Raw genomic sequence first — 22,597 nt, 5'->3', positions numbered from 1 at the left:
TACTGTTCTTATTTTTCTTCTCTGCCAGGGCAAACACAGTAGAGCTAAGGTCTCCAAGTTAAGCGGTTATTGATTAAGCTCCCAACCTAACCTAATCTTAGATGTTCCATAAAAAATGATTCACAGGTTTTACTTCTTCCTTTATAAAACTAAAAATTTGCCTATTTGTTTCTACAACACAATTCACATTGTAAACTGGGCTACTTTGGTGTAAAATGTTGATGCAAGGCTAGATACCCAACAAAATTGGCAAAAAATATGGAAATTGTTGCGACCTTCGCCATACCAAATTTGCTAAGAAATTTGAAATTTGTTAAGAAACAGGGGATACTTTTCTCATATCAATGAGTGCAGTCCGATTAAAGTTTAAGCTCAACAATAAGGGACCTGCGTTTTTATGCCGAGTCTGAACGGCGTGCCGCATAGCGACATCACTTGGTAGAAGTAACATGATAGGATACCTCACAAATGTAGCCAGCATTTGTAAGGGGATGACCACAGCTGAAAAAATTGTCTAATACTCACGCCGGGATTTGAACCCAGGCGTTCGGAGTCATAGGCGGATATGGTAGCCTCTGCGCCACGGTGGCTTTCATCTTCCCCACAGCACGAAAAATTTATCTTATTTGGCTATCCATAAATGGGCTTATGTAGGGATATGTTGGGATTGTAGACTGGTTGAAATCGGATACAAATCGGGTCATATTTAGATTTTATTTCTTAAATCCTTGCAGGCTTATAACATCCATACAAAGTGTGTTACGCATTTGAACATCATCTAGAGAAGTTGCCATAGAAAGCGAACGCTTCAATTTTTAAATGTTTTTTTTTTTTTTGAAATTTCTAACAATGAACTGTTGTATCAGTTGGGTGTCAAAAGCAGTTTTGGCAAACAAAAAATCTTTAAAAATGCAGTTGGATACACTGCTAGTAACTTTTCCTGTGTATTTTATAAAACAACTTACATTTCTCTCGGCGACCATTGTATGTAGCACTCAGTTTTGCCACTGGGTGTTTTGCGCCTCATCATACACTGTCCTTGGAAGGTTATTGAGTTGCAGCCATTTGTCAATGTAGAAATTTGACGCAGACGATGTTGCAAACCTTCCATGATGCCAGTGTCAAAGAAATCAAACATGCGAGCTAAAAAGGGGAAAAGAAATACAAGTCATGTAGTCGGCGGCGGTATAAATTTATTCCAAAATCGCAATCTCTACCTGAAAATGGTTGCCTTCGATAACGTAACTTTTTGCCATTCTTGCGCAGTTGCTTTGGAACAGGGGGATCTGAGGTTCTCTTATTTGTACTATCCTTACTCTCGGAGGCAGTGAAGTGATTGTTAATGTGTTTTTGCAAGGCCAGCTGCAATGTAAGTGTAATTTGAAGAGCATTAGAAATTGGATAAAAAAAAGTAGTCAGATTGCATTTCATACCTGTGATCCATAACGTAGACCACATCCCTCGACAATACATTTGAATTGTTTGGAGCCACCATGCGAAAGTACATGCCGTTCGAGCCATCGGCGAGAACACGACTCTTTGTTGTACACCTTACAGCCCACCCAGAGGCAAGAGAAGGGCCCAGTCTGTGAGTTGACATGGTGCTGTTGCATATGATCCAAAAGTTTGGAATTACTGTCGTGCTTCTTATTGCATTGGTCCCAGTAGCAAACGCCGTCAAGCCGTTTATTGCCCTTGCCCAGAACGGGAAAACGTATGGTCTTCGGTTGTGACAATATCGGTGATAAAGCGCACTTAGGTAGATCTGGCGAAGGCGCTTCTGCCAGCTTGGTGTCTATGGTGGTGGTGGTGGTGGTGGTGAGGAAACCAAATGATGACTTTTCAGAAGAATCTTCGGATTGCTGTGTTGACAGGGTCATGGAGGAATTATTTTGGGGATCCTCCATACTGCTATTGCTGGTATCGATATTCATTGGAGTAGCTGGTGGTGTTTGTGTATCAGCTGAAGTCGGCGAAGGTGCCTGCTCCGAAGAGGCAGAAGACGTGGCTGCATCCGAGGAAGATGACTTCGAAGAAGAATCCATACTCTCTGTATTACTCAGACTACCACCAATGCCAGATTCCGGTGTGGGCAAATCACGTTGTTTGTCTTCCCGTTCCTCACTGGACTTGCAACCATCCATTGCTTGTTTGCCCTCCTCATTTTCCGGCAATGAAACACTGATACTAGCCTCCGATGAAGTATCAGAAGATATGCATGATGAGGTCACCATTTCGCTGAGCATGTCCCTGGACGATGCACCACCAGTCTCGCACGAATTTGACGAATTGCTATCGCCCGCTGAATTGGAATTCGAACAGGCATTTGGTGTTGCAAATTCATTGATGCTTGTATTAAGAGGAGACAATATCGAGCATCCTGGAGATGGAGCTTCCGAACTGCTAGTAACGGAGGCTGGAGTAGAGGCCTCTAATGACAAATCAGCTGCCGAAGATATTGAATTTGAATTGGAACTAAAGGAAGAGGAGGAACATTCATTATTCAAGTTACTGGGTTGTGGAGGCAGCGTGGAATTCTCTGAGGTTGCTTCCTCCTCCGGCGTCGGTGAATTCATAAGCTCTTCTTTGATTTGAACATTATTTGAGGGTATTTGGCCACTGAAACTTGTAGGTGTCTCGTTTTGCGCGACGTCTTTGTCGGTTTCTGTAGCGGCTGGAGACAATGCTGGGGCGGGCACATTCGAAGTGTTGGCGTTGTTGTTGGTCACAGAAACATCATCAATGGGTTCATCCTTAATTTTTCCAAAGTTCTCCAACGGCTGTGCCGGCTTAAATGTATTTATGGAGGCAGAAAAGTTAAGAGGCGCACTAAAGCTAGTGGTGGAAGTGAATGGCGCTGACGCCGATGGCGTTGACACGGGAGGAGCTGGTGTTATGCTGATGGCCCCATTCGAATTTTTGACCAAATCAAAGAGATCAGAAGCCGTCGTCTTGGCCGGTGTTATTGTTTTCGTTTTTCCTATGGTGCTGCTACCTGTACTGGTGCTGGTCACACTTGACATGTAGGTATTTGTGGTTTTGCCGTTGTATTTAAATGTCGGCGTGGTAGATGATGCGGCGACTTTTGGAGCAATGTTGACCAGATTCTTAACCGTAGATGAGGGGTTAGTCGGGGTTATGGTCACACTGCCACAAGTTATGCTTTGTGCGGGTTTAGGGGCAATCGGTGTGACATTTGTGGGAGCTATACTCACTAAAGCGGGCGTCGGAAGTTGAGAAGTCTTTGTCAAATTCGTAGCGGTAGCCGCTCTTATGCCGGGAGCAGGAATTGTGGTTAATGCCACCGGCGGTTGCACTGTTGGCGTCATTGTGGGCACCAAAGGAGGTGGTGTCGTCGGCGTGGCAATTATCTTCCCGCTGGCTGTGGTAATTTTACCGGCATTAGGTTTATTATTCGAGGCAGCGACAACGGAGCCTATGGAGGATTTCAATTGTTGACCTTGAGCTTTGGAGGATCGCTTCTGGTATGGTTTAGCCATTATTGATGGCTTCTGAGTGGCAGCACTTACCATAGAATTGGTTGAAGCTAAATGTGTGCGTGTTTTAGCGTTTGATATGGTCACCAGTGGCGGTGGTTGCGAACTTAATGTGGTAAATGCCACCGGCGTAGCATTGGCTTTGACAATAGCCAATTTGGCAGTGTTGGAGGTGTTTGGTTGAGATACAATGGATGTCGACGTCGCCTGCGCTGCTAGACTATTCGAAATGTTGATGTTGTTACCTGAACTAGAACTATGGTTGTTGTTGTTGTGCGTAAGATTAGAAGCGCTAGTGGTCAGAGCAACTGAAGATAATGGAGGTGGCTGAGCGGCAGTGATGAATTGTTGCTGCTGCTGCTGTGCTAAGGCCAGCTGTGCTGCGAGTTGTTGCTGTTGCTGCTGCATATCATGTTGATCATTGGTTTGGCTTTGCTGATGTGGAGCTGGTGGCGGAGCAAATATGGAGCTCAAAGCTGGCAGTGGGGTCTGCTGAATGGGCTGAAGAGCTGGCAATGCAATTGCTTTTTGCTGTTGCTGCTGTTGTTGACTGTTGACGGCTAAAGCTGCTGCTGCCTGCGCCAGCATAGCCGGTATAGATGCAGCATTCAAGAGAAGCCCAGCCGGTGTGGCCATAAAAACGGGTTGTTGTTGCATATTCGCTGCAGCTCCCAATCGTTGCAATTGTTGCAGTTGTTGCTGCTGTTGATTGGCCGCAATTGCTGCAGCTATTTGCTGCTGAAATATCTCTTGAAAGCTGGTGGCTGTAGCAGCAGCAGTCATTGCTGACTTTTGCTGCTGTTGTTGTTGCTGCTGCTGCTGTTGTTGTTGTTGTTGCAGTTGTTGCAGATGTTGCTGTTGCTGCTGTTGTTTTATCAAAAGATCTTGCAAGTCGCTGGCACTCAACAAATTAAATGGATTGACATTTCCAGTGGAGGCTGTGGTGGCAGTTGTTGTTGTGGCCGTCGTAAATTGTTGCAACTTAAAGACGGTGCCATTGAGAAAATACTGAGCTGCTGCCGCTTGAGCAGCCTGAGCTGATGTAGCCGATGATGCAGCCGAAGTCGTTGGCGGCGGTGGCGCTGTTGTTGAAGCTGTGTTTGAGGCAACATTTTTGGCTATGGCAGCCGCCGCTGCCATATTATTCAGTTGCATTAAATTGGCCCCATTGGCGGCCAACAGCTGTGGTAGCTGGACTAGATTTGGTAATTGGACAGCTGGCAGTTGATATAATGTGGGTGGGGCTGGTGTTGGTGCTGTAGTGGCCTGTGCAGCGGGTGCGATGTTTGCAACAGCCACAGTGTTATTTGCTGTAGTGTTGTTGGACACGATAGATGAGGTTGCAGTCATCTTACTTGTGGTCATTGCCTGTTTCGATTGTGTGCTGGTGCTTTGCTGATTAGCCTGTCCTTGCGGCAAGCGTATAGCCGTTAGAAGAACAGCCGGTTGTTGCTGCTGTTGTTGTTGGGGGGAGGAGGAGTTGGCGGACGACGTGGAACATTGTGTTGTCGTTGCTTGAGCATTGACCACAGGTGACTGTTTGGAATTTTCTTGCTTATTTGATAATAATTGCTGTTGCTGGTGTTGTTGTTGTTGTTGCTGCTGCTGTTTCATTTCTGGTGTTCTGGGAGCAATAGCAACATGCTTTTTGGCAGGCGATTTGCCCGTACCGGCTGACAAGTTCGAGTAGCCGTTGTTAGCGGAAGGCGTTTTCCTAAGATTTGGAGCTACTTGGGCTATTTTCGTAGGTTTCGGCCTTTCGATTTTCTTCAGTGCTGGCATTGCCATGGGCGCCACAGCCAGATTTTGAGCTTTGTTAGCAGTTATTGTAACGCTCGTATTGCCGAAGCTTGATGTAGCCACAGCAGCAGCAGGCATTGGAATAGTTGGCGCTGCAGTGGTTACCGTTGCAATAGTGGGCGGCAGGGGAGGTGGTGGCGGTGCAGTTGTTGTAGCCTGTGTAGCAGCTGCACTATTGCCACTATTGTGTATTGCCGAAGCTCCAGTTCCAGGTCCAGCATTATTTATTGTTTTGCTGTTCTCCTTCAGCTGCGCCAATATATTGAAATTGAAATATTTGTTAAGGGAGGCCGTTGTGGCCGGAGCACTCATAGTTAACGCATTTGTAGTCAAAGTGCTGTTGTGGTTAGCACTTGTTACAGTGGTAGTAGTCATCATAGCATTGTTGTTTGATATGGAGTGAATTGCAGCAGATGACTTGTTGTTGGCCGCATGCATTTGTGCCTTCATTTGCGACTTAAAATAGCCGGTTATTTTAGTTTGTGACTCCTCCAGAGCAGCAGCTTTCAGTCTTTTAGCTCCGGCAGCCGTTATCAAATGATGCGCATCTTGTTGTGTCATATTCGCATTGTTGGAACGAGCCTTTTTGGCAATGCTGGCCGATGTGTCCATGGCTGCACCATTTCCATGCTGGGCTATGCGCTTTTTGGCCTGATGATTTGAAGCATTTGTGGCTGCCGCTAAGCTATGAGTTATATGTGTATTTGTACCTGTTGTCGAGGTGGATGCTGGTGATGAATATGATAATGTTGATGCTGATGCTGATGATGACGGTGGTGTATTTGTTGATGTTGCCGAGGTACTCCAAGGCCACTGTAGAGTAGGTAAATTTGAACATCGACTTGAGTTGGCAGTGTTGATACTCTTTGTGATTTGTGTCAAAGGCAGTTTTGATTTGTTGTTACCACCACCTCCACTATTACTGTTGCCATTTGTGGGGGTTATGGTCAGAGAGGCAGGTAGATTACTCGATCTAATGGCAGCATTTATGGAAGCCGCAGTGGTTGTCGCCTGTGAAGAGGGCACGGATGAGGATGAGGTCCCCGGTTTTTGTGTTGTGCCATTGCTAGCAACGAGTATTGTTTGTGGTGACATTTTCTTGTTGTTCTGTATTGTTAAGGTTTGTTTCTGTTGTTGTTGTTGTTGCTGCTGCTGCTGCTGATGGGGATCCTCGTTCAGACTTGAATGTGGACTAAATGGAGAGCCTGGTTCCGAGGCATCTTCGCTTGAACCAGTACTAGAATCCGTGCTCAAAGATGTTGCAACACCACTGTAAAAAGAAAAGAAAAATACAAAATCGCAATTAAAAAACTATACAGCAAAGAAGCTTTTTTGATGAATTCAAAGTCATGTATTGTTACTTTATAAGTGAGCTATGGAACTCTTGGAAAATTAGCCTTCCAAATTTCCGTTTCGAAACTGGAGGGCAGGATATAAAATCCAGTCTGGAGACCTAAATGGACTCCAGTCTGGAGACCTAAATGGACAATACCCCTAATTAATTATATCGCACATACCCCAGAAATGTTTTTTGTTGAACAAATCTTCGAGATTTCCGTTTCGAAACTGGAGGGCAGTATACAAAATCCAGTCTGAAGGCCGTAAGTGAACTTGTTTAAAAAAAATGCACATACCAACTAAATACTATACTAAAACATAAGATAGGGCGTATGGTATGCCTGTGTCTTGCCAAATTGTTTATAAAACATTCTAGGGGTATACTAAACATAACAATTATGTTAAATTTCGTACATGTCCATTTATCCAGTCGTTATAATTCACCGCCTGGTCTCGATGCATTGCATATACCGCGTTTTATTCAAGAATTAAAGGATCATCTCTATCATTACGATAACATAGATTATTGGTTTGACTATCTTTGAGAAGTTTACCCCAGTTCCTTCGTGCACTTGCATCTTTCACCACATTTTCATATACCTAACATCCAAAGCAAAATTGAAGACAATTTCTAAGGAAATGTTCACTTAAAACAGACAAACAAATAAACCAACCTTTAAATTAAAACAGCCATTAATAAAAACTACATATTTTTATTTGTAAAGAGGAAGGGCGATTTTTTGTTTACGAATGTTGGGGTAGAGCAAAATTATAAAAGTACTCGGTACAAGCCAATGTTGATGCGAGTAGTTATTTAACTCAAACGATGTTTTGAAATGCAACCATGCGATCATACTGCTGTACGTTCATTTGACTCAATGCCAATGTCGGATTTGTTGTACAATTTGTGAACATTTTCCTTTTTTGTTGTTGGTATTTATAACCGTACAATTTATTATATCAATAAACACATTAATAAGAACCAATTTTTTCGCGGAAATTAATGCTATAAATTTAATCAAATAAAAACGTAAATATTAATATATATTTGGTCAATGTTTTAATTATCTCATAGACAAAACTTTTGTATATTGAGTGGTAGAAATACCAGAAAAATGTTACTAGACATTAAATAATCTATTTAGAGGCCTTTTAAAGGAGTATTTTCATCAAAATATTACCGTTTATGCTTTTGCTGTGTGCATTTATAAAAGTAAAGCATTTTCAATGTCGCTGTGGTGCAGAGGTTGTAATTTTTGCCTACGAGGCTGAACGCCTGGACTTGAATCCTGTCAAAAACTGAAAAATATATGTTCAGAGGTGGCAAGTCCCGATTAATGCTACCGACATTTGTGAGATGTCGCTAAAGCTGCTATCACACTACATGTTTTTGTCTTATGACGTCACTTTTTTTTTCGTATGTAATTTATTTTGTTATCATACTTGTGTATGTTATTTTCTTATGACATAAGCTTAAAACTTAAACAAATGCTTTTTTTTTACCGCCTACAAATTGTCAAAGTTGTGAGAAAGCTGGTTATATAAAAAAGTTTTAAAAAAATTAAATTTGGGGTTGCTTTCATCCAACTGACAATAAAAACAGCTGATTTCATTATGTTTTGCCAGAATAGAGCTCGCTCAAATCGAAAAAAAAAAATAAATAAATAAATGTGATAGCAGCTTTAGCGGCACGCGTTTAGATTCTTCTTTCAAAAGGAGGTCCATTGTCATTGAACTAAAACTTGCGTTAACAAGTACTCATGGATATGTAAGACGGCGAAAATCCTTTGGGGTGATCCGGATCGTCAGAGGACGAGGCTATTACTGAAAGGAAGGATGTGCGTATAGCTATTGGTTTCATAATGGGACACATAGGACTACGAGCTCACTTATGTAAAATCGGTGCGGCAAGTGATAGCATGTGTATGTCATGTGGGGAAGATGATGATACCGGCACATAGGTGGGGACACAATACCAGACATGAACCAACTTAGGGGAATGGCATCGAAAGCAATTAAGGATTTTGTAAGAAGCACCGAATTCGTAACTTTGATTTTGTTTTTCGTGGTTTCTAACTTTAGCATGTTACCGATGATATTTTATTTAAGCTAAATTAAATAGGCCTTGCGTTGTGTTCTGGGTGCCGTATGAGCAACATGATTTTGAAGCTTTGTATAATATAACTCATACGCCCTAAAGGTCCACATGATTTTGTTTACTTTGCTTTGCCTTTGGTATAGCTAACGCGTTTTAGGTATAGATAACGATCCATAAGGTAAGTTATTTACTAACTACCACGATAAAAATAAAAAGTAAAGCGCAGAAGAGTTTAAAGAGGTGATTTGGCTAGTTTTCAATCGCTTGTGGACATTTTATGCTTTTTAAACTTTAACGGCTTTATTCACAAAACTTAATGGAGCCTTAAAATGTGTTTATTTGACATACACATACTAGGACGTCAAAAAAAGCACTTCGTGCCAAATTTGGCAAAGATTGGACCACAATTGTGGCTTCTACAGCCTTAAAAGACCACATCGGAGGAAAGATATATATGGGAGCTATATATAAATCTGATCCGATTCTGATGAAAATTTTCACACATATTGGGACGTCACAAAAAGCACATCGTGCCAAATTTGGTAAAGATTGGACAAAAATTGTGCCTTCTACTGCCTTAATAGGTCAAATCGGATGAAAGTTATATATGGGAGCTATATCTAAATCCAAACCAATTTAGACGACATTTTGTACACGTCTTAAGACGTCACACGAAACATATTATGCTAAATCTGGTAAAGATCGGACCACAATTGTGGCTTCTAAAGCCTTAAAAGACCACATCGGATGAAAGATATATATGGGAGCTATATCTAAATCTGAACCCATTTTTATGAAATTTTGCACACATATTGGGACGTCAAAAGAAACACGTTGTGCAAAATTTTGTAAGGATCGGATCAGAATTGTGGCTTCTACAGCTTTAAAAGGGCACATCGGATGAAACATATATATGGGAGCTATATCTAAATCTGGACCGAAATCAATTACGTTCGTCCTTGGACCAAAAAAGAGACTTATGCAAAATTTTATGAAAATCGAACAACAAATGCGACCTGTACCTTGATTACAAGAAAACATGGACAGACAGACAGACGGACATAGCTAAATGAAATCAGGAAGTGATTCTAAGCCGATCGGTATACTTATCAAGGGGTCTACCTCGTCTCCTTCTTAGCGTTGCAAACAAATGCACAAATCGATAATACGCTGTACCTCAGTGGTGGTGTAGGGTATAAAAAGCAAAATTTCTTTGTCTACCCTCATTATACCCTCCACCATAGGATGGGGGTATACTAATTTCGTCATTCTGTTTGTAACACCTCGAAATATGCGTCCGAGACCCCATAAAGTATATATATTCTTGATCGTCATGTCATTCTAAGTCGATCTAACCTTGTCCGTCTGTCCGTCCGTTAAGAATAGTTCAAATCGGTCCATAACCTGATATAGCCGCCATATAAACCGATCTGGGGACTTGACTTCTTGAGCCAATAGAGGGCGCAATTATTATCCGATTTAGCTGAAATGTTGCATGAGGTGTTTTGTTATAACTTTCAACATCGATCAATAATCTGATATAGCTGCCATATAAACCGATATGGGATCTTGACTTCTTGAGCCTCTAAAGGGCGCAAGTATTATCTGATTTGGCTGAAATTTTGTTCAACGGCTTCTCTCATGACCTTTAACATACGTGTCGAATATGACATGAATCGGTTTACAGCCTAATACAGCTCCCCTATAAACCGATCTCCCTATTTTACTTCTTTAGCCCCTAAAGTGCGTAATTCTTACTAGATTTGGCTGAAATGGTCTCCAATATTCAGTTCCATTACGGTCCGAAATGAACCATAACTTGTTTTTTGTTTTTTGTTTAAGTTGGTTTTGGCAATTTGTTTAGTGATTTTTAGATTGGAAAACTTGATCATTTCTGGTGTACACTTCGTTTTTGGCAGTGGAAGAAAACACGCCATCTATCTTAAATTTTTACAATTACAACGGCCGGTGCGTTTACATGCCAAATGATTGTAGTGCTTTTGCTTGTGCATATGTGTTTTTTTTGAGCAGAACATTTTTCTGCAAACAATCACAAATGAAGCTTCATCTAAAACAGCGATGGGTACACCAACACAAATTGCCAAACTCTGTTTGTGTGAGTAACATAAAATATCAACTAAATGAAATAGCTTTCAAGGAGAGGCAGCCGCACGAAGCCATCTATGATCTAAAATGTTGACTGTTGCTCTTTTCTTATGCGAGAGTCGAGTTTGGTGACACCTTTGGCCATTTCAGGGCAGTCTGAAAATATATTCCTGTGCGCTAAAACCCACCGTCCTGCGTGCCAAATGTTTTTTTCAGTTGGCAACACTTTGTCATTTGTCAACATTTAAGGTTGGTACTACGTTCGTTTTTCACCGTTGAAAACCCTTTTTTTGCGATTACTTTTTTGAAAAATTACGAAAATAACAATTTTATTAAAATTTTACCATACGTGATGAGGGAATGTCCTACTGAACGAAATCAACAAATTGTTTTGCCTTAACATCTATTCTCTCAAAAAAGTAATCGGTGAAAAATATCGCGAAAAACGAATATAGTACCAGCCTTAAATGTTGACAAATGACAAAGTGTTGCCAACTGAAAAAAACATTTGGCAAACCAAAACTTATTTTGAATAGCAGTATAAATAAAAGGCATGGGTGTTGATAACACCCGAACAGCAATTAGAGCGATGGCGCGGTTTCTTCCTGTGCGCTAAAACCCACCGTCCTGTGTGGTGGGTCCCTGTGGGTGCGCCCTGAAAATATATCTGCTGAACTGTTGCGGTATGGGGCATACCCCATAGCTCAAGCGATCACCCCAGTAAACAGAGAGGCCTGGGATTCAAACGTTGTCCCCACGGAATGGAAGAAGGGAATTATGGTCACAATCCCAAAGAAGGGTAACCCCACCCAGTGAAAGAACTAGATGTGGATTACATTGCTAAACGCGATAAATAAAGTGATGGCAAGTCTTCTTCTGCAGCGTATTTCGCCTGCACTTGACAGGATTTTGAGGAAAGAACTGACAAATTTTCGGCCAGGACGTTCTTGTGCCGTGCACATTAACTCCCTGCGCATAATCATTGTGGGAATGCAAATTTGCCCATGAACATCCAAACGGCGTGCCACAGAGCGACACCTCTTTGGGGAGAAGTTTTTACATGGCAAAGTACCTCACAAATGTCGCCAACATCAGGAGGGGATAACGACCGCTGAAAATTTTTCTGATGCTATTGCCAGGATTCGAACCCAGGCGTTCAGTGTTATAAGCGGACACGCTAACCTATGCGCTACGGGGGCCTCCAATTGAACAGTGTGCAGAACTTAATACACACCTATAACTTTTATTCATCGTCTTCGAGCGTGCTTTTGAAACAGTTTCGCAAAGTTCAATGTGGAGCACGCTGTTGAATAAGGGCATGCCCGAAAAAACCGTGACACTAATTAGGGAGATGTATAGGAATGCTGAAGTTTCAGTTCGATTCAATGGAAAAGAGAACGGCCTTTTGTGTTCGACAAAGGAGTGAAGCAGAAGAGGTGGCATCCTGTCATCGATGATATTTTTAATTTTATTAGACTCCATATTAGAAGCAACTAAGGCTGAGCATACTTCCTCGGAGATATTGACTACGCGGATGATATATGCCTCTTTGGGGATCGCTTTGAGCACATAAAGGCAAAACTGGAACTACTGAATGAAAATGCTGTCAAAGTAGGCCTGAGGAACATCATCAGGAGACATCGCTCCCTATAGACGACCATATCATTGAAGACGTTGGCAACTTCTCTTATCTTGGCAGCAAAAAAACAAAGGACGGAGGATCAGAGGCAGACATACGCGAACGTATCAACAAGGCTTGAAGCGCCTTTCCTAAACTCAACAAAGTTTGAAGATGGAGTGACATCTCAACAGTAGTGTGAAATCTATATTATATGGTTGTACAACTTGGAGCTTGACACAAGCGACTACCCGTAAAGTTCAAGTTTTCATAAATCGCTGCCTGCGACAAATACTTTAAATTTTCTGGCCAAACCGTGAATGAAGAATTGCTTAAAAGTATGTATGTATGGGAAGATTATTATTCGATAAAAGCCACATTTAGCCTATAGGTTGTGTAGGTGCAAATGAAAATTTTCTCATAAATATCATTTTAAGCAACACACATATCGATGAGTGATGTCCGATTCAAGTGTAAGCTAAATAATGGCTAGACTTATGAACGGCGACAATAACTGCTCTATTAAAGTTCAATAACATTTTTAATGTACTTTGAACATCTTTTCTGTCTGAGTATTCACATAAAGTAACAGTTGCTTTAAAATCGCCGCCGGCAAAATGCATACTTGCCGTTAAACACCAAACACAATTCTGCTCTCTTTTAATATTGACAGCCTCTTGAGTAATTCTTATCTCAAGATTAAAGTTAATGCAATGCTCTGGGTTCAGATTTAAGAGCACTATTTGTCGCTGCTACTTCTTATTTTGTTAGCCTTTGAAATAATCCATTAAGTTTGTTTAGAATTTCAATCAGAAATGAAGATATGGCTTATCATTGCACTCACTCTCACTTGTAAAAACACATTCATGCAATAGCACTCACTGTAACTGTAATCGAACACACAAACAATGCGAACGCGGGAAAATTATTACTCAATAAAGTGTTTGCTTTGTTTTTTCATTGCTTTTGATTATTTATGACTTTCTTTCTAACAACAACAACAACAGCAGCAGCAGCAAAAAAGGTTTCGACGAATGCATTTCACAGTTGTAGTTGTCTCGATAACCATCACAAATCACACGCCACACGAAAGTTTAGCTGCTGCACAGCAGTTTGGAAAAAGCGGTAAATACTGGGCTGAGAATATTTCTGAGTTATTTTTTTTTATAAAGATTTAAATTGTTTGGGTGTGTGTGTGTATTTTTTTTTTCAAATTTTACAGCTGGCGGCTCCTCTTTGCTCGTTTGTGGTTATTATTATTGTAGGTGCAAGTTGCAACGTGATTTGGACAGCTATATATTTTTGTTGTTGTTGTTGCTTAGTTATGACTTTAGGTAAATTATTAAATATCTCGAGGAGGGAGGGGGGGAGCACGAAACACTAGATACCAGTGAATTTGTTGTATGCGTGCATTTAGACGTGCATACATATTTATTTTTTGTGTATTCCTTTTTGTAGTGTTATTCTGCCACCAGTACACATAATATATAGAGATACAAGCGCGCACGCACACACACACACACACTGTTCATGTACACCTATACATTCATTTCCACTTAAATGTATTACATTTTGTTTTCCTAACGAATTCGTTGTTATTGTTGTTGTTGTTGCATTAGGGGTTTTTGCTGTAGAGTAAGTATTTTTAGAAACTACACAAAAAAAGGGAGAATGATAGCCAGAGAGCAAAGGATTTATAACAAGTCAAGTTCCAGCTGTATTTGAGAGCCTTTGAGCGGGACGATTATGTGACAAGCGAGAGAAGTGTTTTTGCAGAATTGTGAGAGTGGGAAATGTTTTTTTGTCGTTGGTTATTTCACACACATTTAAACAGGAAGACTCGTTTTATTTTATAACAGGATTTAATATCCTTAGTATAGATTTTTTCGGGACATTATCTAAAAATGTTCCCCTTTCAACAACATGGGGAGGCAGAAGCATGGAAGAAACGAAAACTCTTCCCTTTCTGTATAAAAATAATTTTTTCTTTTCACTTTTACCATTTTCGTTAGAATTGAGAGTGGGAGGGGATGTGTATTTTAGTTTTAGTTTTTTTTCTTTTAAAGCTACTCACTTTATTGATTTTAAACTGTGAATATTTGTAGGAATTTTCCTTCAAAGCTTTTTTCAACATTACATCAAATTCTTGTTTAATTTTTTTTGTTTTGATTTAGTTGTTGTGGTTTTCTCTATAATATTTGAGAAGATTGTGTTTTCTAATAATCACTGTGATATATTCCATTTATGATGGCAGCAGCAGACATTTCTACCCATTAACTCCAGGCGGGCGGTGAAAGAAATGAAGCAAGCATATAATCCAACACAACATATACACGAACACATGTGTACTACTACTCTATTGCTTAAATAAACCGTCCGCAGTGTATACAAAAAAAGAACCAAGAACGAAGAAGAACAACTCTCAAATGCCGTGAACTTTCATTTTTTCCGCATCCAGCGTCCGTACACAATAAGGGAAAATTTTCGACTGTTTGTATGTTATGTTTTTGGGCTCTTCATTAATGGCACGGCACGGCACCGCACCATCATACAACAGCATAAATGCAACCAACAGCCAGACGACAGACAGTCACAACATGCTCTATGGCCAGCAATAAAAGCAGCAGCAGCAAAGGCAGAACCATACAATGCCATGCTACAACAGGAGAACAACCATGCATAATACAACTCACGGGACAACAACAAAAAAAATCCCTGCTTTCTACAAGAGTCGATTGGTGTGAGCGCTCTAAAGGAGAGAAGAGAAGAGGACGAGAGAAAAGAGAGCACCACCACAAAATACATACACTATTTACACTCTCAACTCACAGCACAACTCCAGAACTCATACAAAGAATTGAGACCAACAACAGCAACAATAACAATGAAAAAGAGAGAGACAACCACGACGGCAACGAACTAAAAGTGCGTGAGTTTAGAAAATAACAACAACAACAGCATGAATGGAGGCTATGTGCGCCAGCCTTATTATCACAACAATAAGAATAACAACGGGATTCGGGAAAGCGCAACGGGATGATAATGATTTCCCCGTATTTGAGTATGCACGCGAGAGTTTTTTTTTTATAGTGTGTGTGTGTATGCATGTGTTAAACCACATTCATGTTGTATGAGTATAAGTGCAAGTGTGCGCTAATGTCCAAAGTGTTTACAAATGATGACTGACTGGGTGCATGGTGCTAATGCTTCTTTTATTTGAAGTTACAACAACAAAAAAATGCACCATCCGTATAAAAATATACCCATAGACAAACACATGTACACATAGATCTACCATGTATGTAAGTATGTTTGTCTTTTAGTGGAACTATAAAATAAAACTACATTCACAATGTTGAAAATAAATGAACCCACATGTAAGGAAATAAGAAACAACAGCATATTGTGTGCCAAGGAAGAGAGCGAGGTGTGTAGAAGGAGGCGCGACCTGTGTGTGGATGGAGTGTATATGAGGGGAGTGGGGCCCCCCAGCATAAACGAAAACGACAACGAGACGACATCTCAACAACGATGAGTGAACTTCTTCTCGTTTGAAGAAATCAACAACAACTCGGGGCAGACAGACAGCATTTTTTATGTTTATAACATTATGTTCCCTTATCAAGTTGTATGTATTTTTAAGACCAACGTGCCGATGTTCTTGTTGTTGCTGTTGTTATTGTAGATATGTTGCAGGCCATATTTGTCATAGCGTAGTGTAGTGTGGTAAAGCTGCCACTCGGTCTTCAACTGCCTGCGTTGCCTTCATCCCTCAAACGGTGTTTCTTGTTATAAAAGTGAATTAGATTGTAGGTACTTTTATGTTGGCTGAGTTGATGGTCGTTGTTGTTGTTGACTCGCCTTCAGTATTTTAGATGTTTGTCCAAGTAAGGTATATCTATCGACTGACTACGTTTTTTTTGTAGTATTATGTGCATATCTTGGAGTTCTTTTCCATTTTTGTCTTATACACTTTCGTTTGCCACTGCTTTTCTATGCCTGGTCCCTTCGTTCGTTTAGCGTTGGGCTTTCTACATGCCATGAAAAATTCCCCATATTTTTTCCACTTTACTGTGCGTATTTACATTTACAAATGTTTTTTCCCTTGTCTGTTTCAATATGGATTTTCTCCCTAGCACATTGTCGTTGTTGTTGTTTTTGTTGCTTTTGAGAATCTCAAATCAGTCACGTAGCCAAGAACGGCAAAGAGCCAAAAAAAAAAAATTAAAATGAATTGAAATCATAAAAGGCGACTTTGATACACTTAAATGTCTTATTTCAATATTACCAACAATTAAGGGAACGCACTACAAAAATGTGTGCTTTTGAAATAAACACCCAATGAAACTCATTGTTTGAGATAAATTCAATATTTCGATTAAAAACCAAACTGAACTGTTTTGAATTATACTTAGCAAAGCTGTTGGAAGTCATAACAAAACACCTCATACAAATGTTCGGCCAAATCGGATAAGAATTGCGCTATTTAGAGGCTCAGAAAGTCAAGAGCCAAGATCGGTTCATATGGCAGCTATTTCTGTGTCTAGATTAATGTTATTTGTTATTTGATGTCTTCGGCACATCTATGATGTTTCAATAAGATCCTGGCATCTCTTTACAGGGTTATTCTGGGATAGCTTTAAAAATATTTTGTGCCTTCGAAAATTGTACCAATTTCAGTCAGATTAAGTCCCCCTTGAATCTGTTTTGCAGACGCAGTAGGATTCCCTTTGCTATATCATAAAAATAACGTTCATCGATATATATATATATATATATATATATATATATATATATATATATATATATATATATATATATATATATATATATATATATAAGTATAAGTTTTTAATGCCTTTGACTGTTTTCTCGTATGAATCGCCTCATTCAACAAAAATAAGAGTGTGCATGATTTGTTATAAAATTAATTAAAAAAGTGAAAACCAAATCTGAACCGATATGGATTGCAATCCCCAACGATATAGACTTTGAAACTCAAAATGTTTATAAAATAACTACAAATTTCTTCGTTCCATGTCGCTCGGGTTCCTTGCGCACTCACATATAAACGACTGAGACATTTGGCATTTTTCCCATCTGTTACAGCTTTCTTGAACATATTATTATGGGTCTATAGATTTCCTTTGTCTATCATATCACCTAATTTGGATGTTGATATACCCACAAATTTTTCTTATGAAAATTTAAGGTGGTAGCACTCCTATTATTTTGAATACAGCTGTACGTATAGAGTCAACATTCAAGATGTCAGCCTAATCCTAGCAAAAGCTGTAAGTCGAGTACCAGCGAACACTGAATTTTGATAACTATAACTTTGAGGTAGTCAATGAAGTTATGTACCTCTGTATCAACAATTTTGAGAGCATTGCTCTTTAAATAGGGATTTAATGGCTCGATCATCTATTTTACCTTCATAAAAAAGAGCCTTAAATCTGGATGTGTAAGCGGGGTTTCATAAACGCTAGTTTAGGATATTTTTCCTATTTTAATGCTTGAAGAAAGAAATACGTTGGCAAACTTTTAATGAAATTGCTACTTTTAAACGATTTTAACACCTATCCAGTTATTTATTTTCCTCAGACTTATTTTCACATGCTTGTTCTATGTATGCTCAAACATCTCTGTAACAAGATATTTACCCTTCTTTGCTCTCCTGTTTAGGCCTATTGATTGTCTTTAGTTTTTACATTGTTCTTGCTGCCTTGTTTCGTTTTGCCATTAAGCTCATTTATAATTCCTGCCCATTTGTGCTGGAGTTAAATTTTTTCAATACAAAGCAACAACAAATGCTAAACGCAACAACAAGAACAAAATACTTTAACGTGTCCAGAATATTTTATAACCCAGGATTTTTTTCGTTTTGTTTTTTGTAATTAGTAAACATAGCACAACAACAGCAACATCAACGCCAACGCCAACAACAATAGCAATAGCAACAACAATGAGCCATAAACATTAACTAAGCCTACCCCACCTCTTTATGATGTGGTGGGTTGTGGACTGTCTGTCTGCCTGTGGTGGGTGAGTACAGGTGAGTTCGCACGGACATACACGAATGCGGTCGTTTTGTTTTTTTACAGTAATGATGATGTCTCGGCTCTCATTGTTGTTGTAGCCGCCGTCTTCTCCTTCCTCTTTTTGTTTCGCATTTAATAAACAACAAAAGTCATAAAATAAAATACTAACTTTATATACATATTGACAATGTTGAAAGCGTCACGTAAAGGAAGCGCTTGACAATAAATACCGTAAATAATACCCGGGTGGATAATTAGAAATAACAACAGCAACAACAAGCTGATGATAATTTCATGAGTAATTAACGGGATTTAATCGAATATCCATTAAGGCGCGCGCCTTTGTGTATAGTGACATAATGTGGGCTTAAAAACATAAAAAAATGCACAAGAGCGTGAGATATCTAGTACAGCAATGATCAATGGATGATTTCCATAGGAATATTCACAAATGTTTGTTTCAATTTTAGTGCTGGTACTCGTTTAGTTGGTAGCAGCTCTACAGGATCCTCAAATCTTCCTGAGTTATCGATTTATGTTCCGGTACAAGCGTAGATCTGGTAAACTATCGATAATCGCATCCTTCGATATTTCTTATAATAAACAGTATAGTAATAGTATATAATAGCGCCTCAAATTGTTCATCCGCTCTGTCCAATTTTGGCATACTCTTTCAAACATTTAGGCCGATATCTCACGAATACGATCTGAATAGGACGAAAATCGCGCCCTCTATAGGCGCAATGTATGTATCTTATAAGATACATTCAGGGTCGGATCGCTAAATTTTGTTCAAAAAGTTGAACTTTGGCCAAAGTATCGATCAATCGATATTCAGACAAAAAATAGAATATCGATAGTGCCATAAATAATTTGCCAGCTTAATGCAACCGTCAAATTCGGCCGATTACTAAAATCGATAAATCGATTTTGAAGGAGAGTATTTTACTTTTATTGACTAGAGTTTTACCACCGACTTTAAGGCATACTTTTATTTGCAGCATTGCAACATATTATAATCGCTTAGAGTTTAGTAGGGGAAGCCCGAAAAACGCATGGATCCGCTATACGGATCGGACCCGTCTTGTTTCTTGACTTCTTGATCCATTAGAGAGCACAATTCTTATTTGATTTAGCTGAAATTTTCCACGTTTTGGTATCACTTCCAACAACTGTGCTAAATATGGTTCAAATCGGTTCATAACCGGATATAGCTGCCATATAAACCTATTTCCCGATTAGACTTCTTGTGCTTTTAGAGAATGCAATTCTTATCCGATTTGGCTGAAATTTTGCACACATTGTTGAGGAATGACTTCCAGCAACTATGCTGGAAGTCATAATCTGATCCATAATCTGATATAGCGGCCATGTAAACCGATCTCCCGATTAGACTTCTAGAGGGCGAAATTCTTATATAATTAGGCTGCAATTTTTCATATGTCGTTTTGGTATGAATTCCAACAACTGTGCCAAGTACGGCATAATTTGGTTGATAACCAGTAATGCCAACTTAGTGCTTTTAGCACTAATTTTGGTGCTTTTTAGGTTACCAAAAATCCGAAAAAGTACCACCTAGTGCCAAACTAAAAAAAGGACTAAGTGGACGCTTTTTGCGAATACTGTCAGTCCTTTTAAGCCTTTTTGAAAATTTTAGTTTTCTGCTGTCACTATTTTTATAGGTTAGGCTGAAAAGGGGGTGCGGATGTTAATCCGCCCCATGACACAATGGAGATACACCTAAGCCAGTAATCGGCTTGTTGTACGCTCTAATAAAAGTCCGGTTAAAGTTAGAGGATCACTGATCAGGTGCCCCAGAATCACTAATCAGGGGCCGAGTCCGAACGGCGTACTGCTTAACCACATCTTTGAAATTTTGGAGGTGGTATATTTTATGACTTTTAAAAACCATGACAAGTGCAGTCCATATCGGTCAACAACTTGATGTAGCTAAAATAATATATTGAAAAAGTCATTCAAGGAACTTGGCAAATGCGCCCCATGGTGGAGGGTATATAAGATTCAAATAAGTTACGCTCGCTCTAATAAACCAATCCTAAGATCTTAATTTAAATAGGTGCCACATAGATTTCAAATTTGACTTAAATCATCCAAATACAATGTCAATTGTTTAAAGTTTTGATCTTTATCACCGAAAAAAGAAAGATAAAGAGTATTGAATCAAGTTTCTCATTCAAAAAGAATTAGATTTTTAGAATAAACAAAAAATGTCAGCCTCTGAATATTGTTGTTACATTTTCTAATCGAAGTAAATACACGCCCATTTTTCCCAAGCAAACTTTTTCTTTGACAAGCCCTCATAAAGTATGAGATAAGTAGAAAATGCATAGAAATCACAATAGCTTTGAATACAGCTGACTGCATGCATACACACACCACAAACATACATAAATAATAAAAAAAAACGAAAACGACAAGAGCGCCTTACAAAACTTCCAAACAGAAAGTGGAGTGAGAGAGAGAAAGAGGGGAAGGGGGGGAACACGCATCGTTTCAAAGAATGGCTAATGACAGTCGGGCACAATACTCAGGGACCAAAACAAACAAGAGTGTATGTGTGTTGGTTGCTCTGGCTAAAGCAAGTGTTAGTGTGCGTATTAGAAACACACGAACTATAATTCATATACGCACTGAATACGACGAGTATTCGGATAAAAAGGAATGTAGTATTCTCATTCTCGTAGAACATAACGCTATAGTCATTGTTAGTGTAATTCTGCGGCATGGCAGGCTATGTGAGAAATGAAATGTGAATTATAACAATTAACACCGTAAAAATAATGGCATTGAAAGAAAAAAAAAAACAAAAATAAAAGAAACAAAATCATATGAAAAGCAAAGAACAAAACAAAAAATAAGAAAAAAAATACAACAATTCTAAATGGATGACGACATTATTGATGATGATGATAATAATGACGACGTTGGTGACGATGGCAATGCTTGACCAGACCGATAGCCAACACTAATGATTAACCTTTGGGGAGATGTAGTAATGGCAAATAAGGTCATGTTATTATATCAGGATTTCCAAGGAAATGAAATGTGGCAAAGCACAATGACATGAGAGTGAAGTAAAATGTATGGTGGCCCAACAAACATTACAGCATCGCACAGAGTATAGCGACGCGTTGACACAGCAGGGGGGGACATTAACAAAAATTAATCAATTCCCTGTGAGAAGTCATAGAAGTGGAACGAACAACCAATCGAGACAATGACGAGGTTTTCAAACACAAGATAATGAAAAAAGGATAGTCTTTAGGCTGCCTTAATATCTATTACACACACAGCAAGAAATAAAAACAAAAACAACAAGAACCTGTATATTGATTTCTATACAAAGCCCATGGTTTGTTTTGGCTTTCTTCCTCTCACTCTCTTTCCCCCTCCCCCCTTCTCTCTCTCTCTCTCTCTCTATGTCTTCTTAGTTTTCTGTGTATAAACGCTATGGATGCGGCAAACACAACACGACTTTAAACACTCTGTTTGTCTGTATGTCTTGTAAAGGGCTAGAGTATAAGGAAGCTGGTAAAGAGGGTGTAAGTAAGCAGGCAGGGGGACATTAAATGTTTTCAACGTTTGAAAACGTGAAAGAATGAAAACTGGGGTGGTGGCCACTGCTGGCCGGGAGAAAAATGTCTCAAGTCTATACGTGACTGAAGCCTTGTTATATGTATGTATGTAGTATTGAATGTTTGATGTTACCATGATTGGTAATGGTGGAACTGGTTGATGCCTGCGATGCTGCTGATGATGATGATACTGCCCCAACTATTGTAAACGTTGCCGCGTTGTTGGGTGTTGTTGTTACTCTGTGTTTGCTTATCTTATTTAATTGCTTGAGGCAACACTTAATAATACTCTAAATTTCTTTTACTCTACGGGTGTGTGTGTGTGTCTGTGCATATATGTTTGGAATACTATCCATTTATTATGGCTCTATAGATCCACCCATCATCCACCCACTATCCCTCAACTTAGAAGAAATGTATGGTACGATTTGCATGCCTAACCAATTTGTACAGTGGTAGTAAACGTTTAGAGTACGGGAGTTAAATCTTAAACAAACAATTCT

The 22,597-nt window shown here is 39.4% G+C and overlaps 1 protein-coding gene across 3 annotated transcripts in view; it reads right to left on the bottom strand.

The window, feature by feature from the left end:
- Nucleotides 1-22,597, bottom strand: part of LOC106096266 (zinc finger protein jing) — a 313,162-nt gene that overhangs the window by 6,165 nt on the left and 284,400 nt on the right. For all 3 annotated transcript variants that reach the window (XM_059369041.1, XM_059369043.1, XM_059369042.1), the window contains exons 3-5: nt 1,434-6,567; nt 1,218-1,362; nt 966-1,143 (exon numbers count right to left, since the gene is read on the bottom strand). In XM_059369041.1, coding sequence (XP_059225024.1) covers nt 966-1,143; nt 1,218-1,362; nt 1,434-6,567 — 5,457 coding nt within the window. The remainder of the gene's footprint in view (nt 1-965; nt 1,144-1,217; nt 1,363-1,433; nt 6,568-22,597) is intronic.

Source organism: Stomoxys calcitrans, chromosome 5, assembly GCF_963082655.1.
Source record: "Stomoxys calcitrans chromosome 5, idStoCalc2.1, whole genome shotgun sequence".
Taxonomy (NCBI): Eukaryota; Metazoa; Arthropoda; class Insecta; order Diptera; family Muscidae; genus Stomoxys; species Stomoxys calcitrans.
Note: the sequence above shows the minus strand (reverse complement) of the source record. Positions and strands in the feature narration are given on the sequence as shown.